General features: G+C 38.6%; 1 protein-coding gene across 2 annotated transcripts in view; it reads left to right on the top strand.

Annotated features, from left to right (window-relative positions):
* Caf1-55 (chromatin assembly factor 1 p55 subunit) overlaps window positions 1-12,089 on the top strand; it is a 116,463-nt gene that overhangs the window by 17,408 nt on the left and 86,966 nt on the right. The window contains exon 2 of one of the 2 annotated variants that reach the window (XM_067146902.2): window positions 9,560-9,707. In XM_067146902.2, the coding sequence (XP_067003003.1) occupies window positions 9,560-9,707 (148 nt within the window). Of the gene's footprint in view, window positions 1-9,556; window positions 9,708-12,089 lie in introns of both variants that reach the window. The other variant, XM_067146892.2, reaches the window with a different exon arrangement.

Raw genomic sequence — 12,089 nt, 5'->3', positions numbered from 1 at the left:
AAAACATTATTGGCTCACATACAGCGATATGTTTTCCAGGTTGCATGGGAAAAACAGTTGAGGCTAGTGCAATAAAAAATCAACAATTCATTGTTTGCTTGCAAAGCAAGGCTAATAACATACCCCATCTTAAAAAATTGAAGTGCTTCACTTTGATTAAATAGATAATTACACATAATTTATTGGGTGTTGCGTTGTTTGTGCCGCTCAGTGTAGTTCCTTACCTATTGCCTTTAGTTTATCTCCAGCAATCTTACCAATTCCTATTGCTTTTCTAGTTTTCACTTTTTATGTCTTTTTGCAATTATCTTCCACGAAGATGAAGCTCGGTCAGTGCTGCAGTTGCAGTCTAGTTTCAAATAATACTGATATGTGCTACATTTCAGCATAATGGGAAGTAATTAATACGTTCACTCGACTGTATCCAACTTAAGGTGGATAACAGTTCGCCACTGCCTTAAGGCTTCAAAGTTAAATATGTGTTTAGCGTCTTAGGTTTACCATTAATTCTTATTTGGAGCTTATACCTTAACACTTGTATATGATGTAGTTTGCCAAGACTGATCATTCCTGCCTACTGGCCATGGGTATGTATTGCAAGGTGCAAGTATACTTGCACGACCGTAAATCGACAGCGTGTCTGAGGTTGAGCTACAGGTACTCCTGAAGCCTGTGGCAATATAATGGGGGGGGGCCCCACGGAAAATAAACGGTGCTTGGTATGCGTTGATGTTGACAGGGTGGAAGTAATACCTTTGGTTGTAGGGCTGTTTTGCTGCCTGTTCTGTATTTAAAAAAACAAAAATCCCAAGAAATCACTCGTATGTGTGTCTAATGGTGCAAGTCTTCACGGAGAGCTTACCATGTTGAAAAACATTGGGCATTGGAGTTGCTAGGAAACGGCCGAGAGTGAACTTAAGTTGGACTTTGATTATTCTATATTGTATATGTGTACACACTAAAATTGTTAAATTTTTAAAAACTGTTAGTCCTGCAACTTTTGCGTCGGAAGGTGAAGGTTGTAAAACTTCAGAAATGAGAAGAGGAATTAATTTAGTTTGTGATATTAAAGTAAGGTGCTAGTTTTTGCACAGTGTTCAGATATTGAATTTTTTTGATCCTTGTTTTTGATGTATCGTTACCTGCTGTGTGCTGCATGAGGTGATAAATAACATAGCTATTATTGGAATCAGTGTTAACCCTAGAACTGCTGCAGTTATTTTCCTCAATACAGCGTACAACTAGAAAATAAAACCATGCCTGTAATCGCATATTAATCCTAATAAATCCACTTCATACACCAATAGAAAGCTGAGACACTGATCTACATGAAGATGACAGAAGTAAAAAAATATTGTCTCTATTTTTAACTATCATAAAATACAATTATAAATATTTTTGGACTAAGGAAATTGATGAAATATTTTGCTCTAACAAAAGAATTTCTGATTGATAGTTTATTCCTGAAACATCGTATTCTGAAACACACAAGTATGTTCTTACATATTCCCTTATAGTTCTCCACTTTTTATTTTGAATGCTAAGTAAAACACTTTTTAACAATGGATTTTGAGTTCTTTTCACTTAATAGGAGCTGCATTATGGGGAGGCAAGTTCATAGGCCCAGGGTGATGAATTGCAAGTGGTGTATCTTGACCAGGACAATTACTTTCTGGCATTTCTATGTCAGTCCAGTTCACACTTATCTCTTCATTGGTTTCTTCAAATATTTTTGTACTGCCAATAATAACATAACCTGCACCGATTTGATCATCATTCTGGCTATCGGAATTTCCCATTACTTCCGAGGCACCTTTTACTTTGCTGTCCCGTTCACTACTTTCAGGAATAATTTCCTTGTCAGAATTAACGCAATATTCAATTACCAAGATTTTCGAAAATCAAGCACTCTGTTTCAGAATCGTCAACAAAGACGGCTGCCATCTTGATTCTAAGAACATATAAAAGTACTTTCAATTCTACAGCTAAATAAACTTTTCAAGGCCGTTGTTTGTTTTTCAAAGACTCAAAAGTGAAGATAAAATTATCAGTGTTCAGCTGGTGTCTATTAGTTCCGTCTGGTGTCCGGTGTCCAGTTATAAACTTACGGTGGAAGAAAGACACTCTCGGAAAGATTATCTGCAATTCTAGTGTTAAACTAATAAAACAGTCTGCAACTATTCTGAAAGAAGTTTACAGAGGTTTCCACATTCACACAAAAGTAGTGTTAGAGGTGGAACTAATTGCAACAAAAATGTTTCTTGTTGAAAATGGTAGGTAACACGTTCCTTATCAACACACTTAACCTTTCAAGTGGTACATTTTTCAGTAGCTACTAATACAGTGGCACATTTTCCATAAGGTACTGGGAAGTATCATATAGTGAGATACTCTTGTGTAGTATAGTCTTTTTATCAGGTTCGAAAAGTACAGAATGTGTATTAAGCTCTCAAAAATGATCATAGTACGAAGAGCAAGATGTCTGGCTCGCTGAGGAAAGCAACGGGAACTTACGGTGAGATATTTTCAATTGGTCAGGTATTTTCATCAGGTTAAAAAAAACATTCTCACTATCAGGCTGTTAAAATGATTACAGTGCCAAGGGCAAGGAAAGAGAATCTGTCTCAGTGAGGAAAGCAATGGGAAACACCTTTTGATCTAAATGGTTCATTTTTCAGAGAGTCAAACTGGGTCTCTTTTCCTATATACACCAAGGAATTTCACACGTAACCAGACGTAGATTCACACTATTCATATGATTTGATACCTAATCTTGAGCGCTTAGATGATATGAAAACTCTCCATGACAAACGTCCCTTCCACAACGTAAGAGACTCGTCTACATACACATCGCTTTCGGGTATGTACACACTTCGGAATCTGCTGTTCAAACCGTCCAGAATAGATTTCAGTTTGTACATGTGGTTTCATCGTATATTTCGTTATCGACAAAGTGTAAGAATTTGAGGAGATGAAATCTTTCAGAGAACAGCTCCAAAAATATTGGGGTCTCTAATATGTCTACGAGAAAAGTAGCTCTTGTCAGGTAACCAATGAATGCCTTGCAAGAGAAAGAATGCAAGTAAATCTCATCTTTATTCGTATCAGTCCACTGATTCACTCTCGAATATAGTTTCAAGGTCTGTGTGCTTTCTAAAAACTGTTGAGCATATTAGTTCTCCGAATTCAGGAGTGATAAACAATTGAAAATATTCTAGCAGATTATTTAAGTCTTCAGTTTGTACATCGTCTCGGATGCGCCATAAATGTAAATCTCAGCCGTTCAGATCCTACCTTTGTCCATACAGAGCTGAATATCACTGCTAGTGCTACAGTCACGTTCACTTGAGTCATTTTCACCATTGCGCTCACTATCTTCTGACATTTCTATATTTGTGTCACTATCAGATGACACATCACTCTCCAAATTGTCACAGTGTAATGAATCAAACAGTTCTTCTCGCAGACAATTCCGAGCTCCGCTTGCACCTGCCATAATGCACTATCTACCACTCTCAGCAGCCTAGTGGCTGGTACCAGCCAGCTGGCTGGCTGTCAGCTGGGCGCGGAACGAAAGCATTTCGTCCGGTCACGTGGTTTTAGGAGAGTGATAGGCAAAGCTCAAAAGTAACATACACGCACAAAGGAAACCGATCTTTATCTTTGATCCTGTGACTGAATAAGTTGTCTTACCCATTGCTGAAAGACATTTACAATGCGATGATAAAATATTCCGTCATGGCCACTCGAGGAAGCCATGTGGCTATGGCGATTTATTTCGGCATTACCACTTGAAAGGTTAAATATACATCTGTACTGTCATGCAAAATGCATTTTTTGGCTGCTATTTTGAAAACATAGAAAATCTTATGTGGTATCAAATTACAGGAAATTTTATGTTGAAAAGTAATATATTAAAATAAAATGTTTACAAAGATGAAGTGGGGGGGTTTGATGAAAACACTATACCAACATGACCCTGAGCGATCAGGTAAGTTTGAAATGCACTTACAGGCAGTTGAGCATATGTTACCTTCTTTTTGAGAGTTCAGGTCAAGGTAATTATGCTAAATTTGCAAGAATATACCTTCAACAAATGTTGGAACTAAAAACAACTAATCCAGAATGTACAGAATGCTGAATAAAGTGCATTTTACTGTACAAAGAAAGGACAGGAAGTTGTCTGGTGTTTAGGTCGATATGTACACTGAGCAAACGCTTATGAAATGCACTAATGAAACGACTTCTGACACTACCCATTACACTGCTCAAAAAATAGGCTCCTGAACATCAAACACTGAAGATATTTTGAACATGTTACTTCTCATTGGAGCCTGTTAATCTCAATATTACACTCCACAACCATTTGCAAGAAAGAATCAGTGACATAAGTTGAATCATTTGTGCAACATTCATATTTCGATTCATCAGTTGATGCGTTTGATGTTCATAAACCCATCAGTCGATGAATATGGGGGTGTTCTGTATGATGCACATTCACACAAAAATAGTGTTAGAGGTGGAATTAATTGCAAAAAAAATTGTTTTTGAAAATGGTAGGTAACACGCTCCTAATTGACACCCCAAAAATATGCATCCGTACTGTCATGTAAAGTCCGCCACTGTCTGGTTCCAAGTCCGGAATGAGAAAGGAGGAGGGTTGGCTGGTCTGGCACCCGGCTGTAAAACTTCTAACGCCGAGTGTTGGGTGGCGATAAATAACCTGACTCCCTGAAGGGGCCAGCGGCTTTGGGTGGGATGATTGTTCCCTCAGTGGAGGAAATGACACTGGAATCAATCACTTGAAGACCCAACGGCGAACAAGTGGAGGAAGAACCTCTCACTTCGATTCCCAATGGTTGTGGAGGCGGATGAGGTCATGTCAGGACTGGCTGTGAAGGCGCTACTCATGAACTGGTAGTGGTTAGGGTACTCTCCTCCCCTTGGGATGGGAAACTTCCCCAGGAAGTCCTCAACGGCGGACCAGTCGTTCGGACAGGGTGTCTTACTCGACAGGAATGCCGGATGAAGGCTGCAGTGATTAGGAATCCTTCAGTCATAGTGCATCTGTTTGCCATTGAACATATTTCCTAGTCGTCAAGTAAGGTGCGTTTGTTGATGTACAGCAACACTCTTACTCTGAAAGAATTCATGCACAGCAGTCTTCCACAAATATGAAGTTTTGAAGCTTCCACCTAATCAATATATTTATTGTTCTACAGTACCGGTTTCAACCTTGTGAAGGTCGTCTTCAGCTGACAATCATAACATACAATTAAAACATCACAATAAGAATGTCACATGATACGGGTGAAAACATAGTCATTACAATTGTTCTAGCTTAAATAATTGTCCACAATAACTGATATAATAATTAAAAAATTAACATTATTATATGTACATGAATGATGTATGTTAAAATACGTTTTTCGTGAAAATTGTTCCAAGCCACGAAAGCAGTTTAAGTGATCCCACCACCTTTGGTAGAAATCCACTCTGGTCCAGTGATAGGAGTACACTTCTAAAAGATCAGTTCTCCATCATGAATAGACGGAAAGTGCAGTTTGAAAGTCTCCTGAATCAGGAATCAGTTGTTGATAAACCGGTGTATGACAATAGAACAAGCACCCATCAAAGAAGAACTTGGCTCCCTACCAACACTGGATGAAGTTAAGCGTGCTGTTAATCAAGCAAGGCGACACAAGGCCATTGGTTTTGATGGTATACCTGCGGAGGCTCTCATAGAAGGTGGTGAAGAACTCATAAGGCACTAACATGAACTGATTGTTTAAATTTGGAACACTGAAGAAATGTCTCCTGATTTCACAGATAGTCTTATAGTTCCAATATTTAAGAAAGGTGATTGAACAGACTAATAACTGTCAGGGAGTATCATTACTGTCTTCCTTGGGAAAGCTCATTGCTCAAATTTTGACAAATCGTATACTACCCTTAGTGGAGGAAATGCTATATAACACCTTCAAGAGCCAGTGTCTCTTCAGGCCTTCTAGAGGAACCACGGGTGTGATATTCACAGCTCGTCAACTTCAGAAAAAATGTAGAGAACAGAATAGACCTCTTTATTGCCTTCATTGATCTCGCTAAGGCATTTGATTCTGTAAACTGTGATGCTTTGTGGAAGATTTTAGGATTGTATGGTTTTTCCACATGAATGTATTTCCATCTTGAAAGTGTTCTACACTGATATGACGGCAGCTGTTATTTGTGTCAACTCTGTTGGAGAGCCATTTCGTATTAATACTGGGGTTAAGCAAGGCTTTGCGATTGCCCTCACTTTGTTCTCATTATATATAGCTGCTGTTAAGCAGCTAGTCAAGGACGTTCTGCTTGCAGGAATACAGATAAATTATAGACTGGATGGGAAACTGTTTAATTTGTGCCATCTAAGGGTGAAGAATCTATTAAAGAAACTATTTAAAATAGTTCATGTTGGGTCCACCTTGTCAATACACTTTTAATTATTTAATATTATTTACTCTCATACATGTTTCAGGAACAATATGCATATCCTAATTCACCATGTCAAGGAATAAACATACTAGTGAAATATTATGAAAATTATCATTACATAAAATTTTAATATTTGGTACTTTTTCTAACCCTCACCAGCGCAGAACCGCTGTTTAATGTTCATTTATCACTGGGGATGTAAGTCAGTTCTTGGCGACTGGTACCAACTGATGTGACGTAATTAGTTCTTGGTACCAACTTTACTTAGTTCCTAGTACCAACTTTGGTTGGGCTGTTCACTTTATTCGTGGTTAGTTGCTTCGGTCATAAATAAATTCTTCATTGCTATGATAATCAACAAGGATGCTCCGTACGGAGGTTGCTATGTCAGAAGTACTGATTTTTGAGGGAACAAACTATTTTTTAGATGCTCTCCAATAAGGTACGCTAAATTTTGATATAAATCTTCCTTCCCTCCTCCTATGTATGTTAAACTTTATGCGCGTGTATGGAATAATTTTTCAGCATTCGTCTACCCCGACCATTAGTGTTACTTTTCAGAGGCCTGCCTAGTCAGAAAATCATTTGACTGGATATGTTTCAGTAGGTCTGGCTAGTGACAAAACCATTGGTCTGGATATGTTAGGTGCTAGTGACAAAACCATTGGTCAGGATATGTTAGGTCCAGCTAGTGAGAAAGCCATTGGTCTGGATATGTTAGGTCCGGCTAGTGACAAAGCCATTGGTCTGGATATGTTAGGTCCGGCTAGTGACAAAACCATTGGTCTGTGATCAAGAAAAGGTGGTCTGGGGGCGTAAGTGCACAGGTTAGGGCCGTGAAGCGGCTTTAGGCCTCTCTGTCTTATATTAAATCATAAGTGGCGCAATCTATGCTTTTGCAGTGTTGAGGTCCGTAGTTACCTCTCAACTATTTCAACATGTTATTTGTCTTTGGTATTTATACTTAATCATGGTTGGCGGTGGCACGAATGGTCTCTGTCATTGGCTGAAGATTTGCACTTTGAAACGTCACTCCCATAATTCAAGATAGCGAGTTATTCTTATTAATTTTATATGCTTATTCTTTCCATTCTTCCTCCACACTACAATGATGATTACTTTGTCGGTAACAGTGCCTCATCGTTTTAAGTCTTTTTATACCGCCTAAGTTGGTCATAACTTCTCACTATCTTGTAATTACAGGAGCGACGTTTCATTGGCATATTCTTCGACAAATGGCAGAGTCCATTTTCTCCACCGTCAGCCATGATTGTTACTTATCCTGGTGAGGGTTATAAAAAGTTTTACCTATTATTTTAATTAATTGACTGAGAATACCTAAATAAATTTAAGATCTTCAAGTTTTTCTTCTTTCCTTCCTCTTTTTCTTCTTTAAACACTTGTTTATACAATGGGGAAGAAAAACTTGAAAATCTTTAATTTATTTAGGTATTTTCATTCAGTTCATTAGAATATTAAAATTTTTGCTGATGATAATGAAGTTGTAACTCAGTCTGAAGAACTAGTGTTAATTCTGAATGCCTTTGGTCTTAAACTGAATACCAGTAAGTCACAGATTCTGTATCATCCAGTTCCTGGAGAAAGACATTGATCAGTGTCTCCATCGACGGAGTGAGCCTTCAAGTAGTAAACTCCTTTCCTTACCTTGGCAGCATCCTCTCATCTAGCACAAATATAGATTCGTAAATCCAATTTAGAATCAATCGTGCTGGAGCATCCTTTGCCAAACTACGATCCCCAGTATTTGACAATCATAATGTCAGTGTTGCAACAGAGATCCTCGTATACAATTCAGTTGTAGTTCCCAGCTTACTGTATGGATCTGAATCGTGGACATGCTACAGGTGCCATATTAAAAAGTTGGAACAATATCACCAGCTACGTTTAGGGAGAATTTTACATATAACCTGGCAAGATAGAGACACAATGTCAGCATACTTGAAAGAAGCACAGACCACCAGTATAGAAGCCATGGTTTTAAGACGTCAGCTATGATGGACAGGGCACATAATACACATGTCCGACAATCGCATTCCCAAGCAAGTGTTTTATTCTGAGCTAACAGTGGGTCATTTGGGAGGTCAGAGGAAGCGATTTAAGGATGTAATTAAGGCTAACGTGAAGATGTGCCACCTTGATGTCAACAACTAGGAGAAGACATCCCTGAACCATTCATTGTGAGATCTATAGTTCACTGCGGCACACTACTTTTTGAAGAAAACCATAGGCGAATAGCCAATGAAGTAAGGAAAAAGAACAAAATAGGTGAACAATGGCTGCTCCATCTGGGACTGTCTGCCATCTGTGCGGAAAATTCTGTGCCTACCATATTGGGCTGTTCAGTCACCTACGGACTCGCAGATGAAGAGGAGTTCTGATTGGAAGACCAACCTACTTGTTTTTGAGTGTTTGCGATTGTATTGTTCATGCCAAGTAAGAAAGTAATTTATGCATGCGTGTAGATAGTATAAATCAGATTGTTAGAAACAAGGTAATTATTAGATTGTACCTTAATTTATAATAATTGCTATATTTAATCAATAAATCATAAGTGGCGCAATCTATGCTTTTGCAGTGTTGAGGTCCGTAGTTACCTCTCAACTATTTCAACATGTTATTTGTCTTTGGTATTCATACTAAATCATGGTTGACGGTGGCACGAATGGTCTGTCATTGGCTGAAGATTTGCACTTTGAAACGTTGGCTATGCAATTTGGGTCTTGTAGCTGTGAGTTAGCAGTTGGGAGATAGGGGTTTGAACTCCACTGTCAGTTGCCGTGAAGATAATTTTCCATGGTTTCCCAGTTTCACACCAGGCAGATGCTGCTGTACCTTAATTAAGGGTATGGATGCTTCCTTACCAATCCTATCCCTTTCCTATCCTATCATCGCCAAAAAAAGTCAGTGTGCCGTAAAGCAAATAACAAAACAAAAAAGTGATTAAGTTATTTCATGTAAATTAACAGAAAATATTGCTTCAAAATATTTCTTTCCTGCTAGGTTGTACATTTGGTCCACTTTACCTTTAACTAGTGTTGTTGATATAATTTTGTATTTTGTTCAGCAGAAACGTTTGATGATGCTGTGGAGGAACGTGTTATTAATGAAGAATACAAAATTTGGAAGAAGAATACACCATTTCTCTATGATCTGGTTATGACACATGCCTTGGAGTGGCCTTCTCTCACAGCTCAGTGGCTACCTGATGTAACAAGGTTAGTTCATCGCATTACTGTGTTAAAAGTGACTGGATCGTACAGCTGAAAAGGATTTAGTCTTTGCAAATCTTAATATCACCTTAGCAAGTGCAATTACTATTTAATATTTGTTTCCACTATAGTTTATAGCTTCTCTAATTAATGGAAATACAGTGGTTTAAATAGTAAGATTTTGTGTATGGGTGTAACGGTGACAGCATGAATTAAGCGATCTGGAAGTGAAAAAAAATATTATGCATGTCTCAAGCATCTTTAAAGAAATATGCAGAACCACGAATCAGCATTTAACTGAATAGTTCCCAAAACGACCTGTAGATGTTCATTTTTCTGTTAGGATTTATAATTGCAAGTCAGATGGGGATCAAGGATTGTACAACTGTAGTTTCTACCGAATGGTGGTGAAGAATTAATTTGTTATCTGGTTAAAAGGAATCAGTGTTTAAGCTCTAGGATGTTCATAACCTGAAGTGAGAGAAAAGTTGTAACAGTTTATTACAATGATCCTTCATCACAGTACATCAGTAGTGAAAGAAGGAAGGTTTTCCTAATGTGAATCAATGGATTGACAAGAGAAGCAAGAATAAGAAGAGTGCGGCAAGGCTATTCCTTATCACCTTATCTGTTTAACATCTTCATAGAATTCGCTAATAGAACAGTAAAAGAAAAAACTAAAGGGATATATTTTAATGGTAAACAAATTTGTGGTATTCACTTTGCAGATGATATTGCATTGATAGCTGATTCAGAGCACAAAATGACTAGGATGCTCGGTATACTAAAGAACACGTTAGAGAAGTTCAGGCTAAAAATAAACACAAAGGAAACGAAAATGATGGTCGTTGAAAAGAAGACTGAATTGAAAACAAACATTAAATTAGGCTGTGCAAAAATAGATCAGGTTAAAGAATTTTATCTGGGTAGTTTTATTACCAATGATAATCAGTGCCTGACAGCACTCAAAAGAATTGCTATGGCAAAACAAGTGTTTCAAAGCAAGGAAAATCTATTGTTAAATAAGCACATAGGAGTTGAAACCGGGAAGAAATTTGTTAAAACCTTTGTTTGGAGTGTGCTAACGTACGGTTGCGAGACCTGGACTTTGGGAAAACAAGCACTATCAAGACTAGAAGCTGCGGAAATGTGGTTCTGGAGAAAACTGACAGGGATGAGTTGGACAGAAAAGAAGACTAATATCTAAATATTGAATGACGTTCATGAGAAACGGACCTTAATTTATTCAGTAGAGCAGAGAAAAGCTAAATTTCTTGGACACATCCTACGACACGACACCTTTCTCCAGAAGGTAAGGTCCTAGGGATGAATTCGAGAAGAAGACCGCATCTATCATACCTTAGGAACGTAACCACTCAGCTGGGTTTTGCTTCTTATGTCACGATGAAAAGGACTGCTGAAGATTGTGGGATGTGGCTGCAGCGACAAGGCTTAGCCTTTAGATAATGGATGGTTGGATGGCTAATACACTCTTTCATTGACAACAAATGCATACACATATATATCATCGTTGCGCCTAGATAAACTGCTATGTAACGTTTCAACTTAGAACTCTGACCAGAAAGGTTCTGTCATCTATGGTTCAGTATTGTATGACCTGTATCAACGAATTTTCATTCTAAGCGATATATGTACTGCGGGTCAGTATTTCCCTCCTCAACATTGTCACATGGCGGTATTTCTAGGCGCAGCGATGAACTGAGCAAGGTTACATGTGTTTCACAACTGAATGTCCAGTCCTTCAGTCCACAGCACAGCCTCTGGAGTTGGCAGCAGGAAACATTCTTCACTGTCATGATAGGCACTAATCTTGTAGTCACTGACAGTGAGGTAAATGGTTTGGCAACTTATTCCATTTGTGTAGATCATTGTTGCATCTGCCATGGCCCGTTTGATTCTGTTGAGGGCAGTCCAGGTCTTGCACGGTAGCTGAAATCCATGTACGAGTTCAGCATCTGAGAAGATTTTATGCAGGTGCACTTCTGTTGCTGCTATCCATTTACCTTTTCATTCATCTAGAGGTTTAAAACCCCTGGCAGCTATATCAGCAATATCACACAGAGTTGGATGACATGATTGTAGCCTGTTTAAAAGTGGCAGATCCCTTATGAAGTTCTCTGATAAGGGCAGTAGATCTGTGCAAATCAGGTGCATTATACCTGTCCACAGTGGAAGCCAGTAATCTGGGGTAAATGTGATTGCGCCAGAACCCCTGGGTGGGGGACGCAGACGAAGAATGCACCCACAGTATCCCCCTGCCTGTCGTAAGAGGTGACTAAAAGGGGCAACCAAGGGATGATATTAGAACCATGAGACTACTTGTAATTAGTACCATTATGTGAGGAACGCCATGGCTCAACATTACTT

Source organism: Anabrus simplex, chromosome 1 (genome assembly GCF_040414725.1).
Source record: "Anabrus simplex isolate iqAnaSimp1 chromosome 1, ASM4041472v1, whole genome shotgun sequence".
In the NCBI taxonomy this organism is placed as follows: Eukaryota; Metazoa; Arthropoda; class Insecta; order Orthoptera; family Tettigoniidae; genus Anabrus; species Anabrus simplex.
Note: the sequence above shows the minus strand (reverse complement) of the source record. Positions and strands in the feature narration are given on the sequence as shown.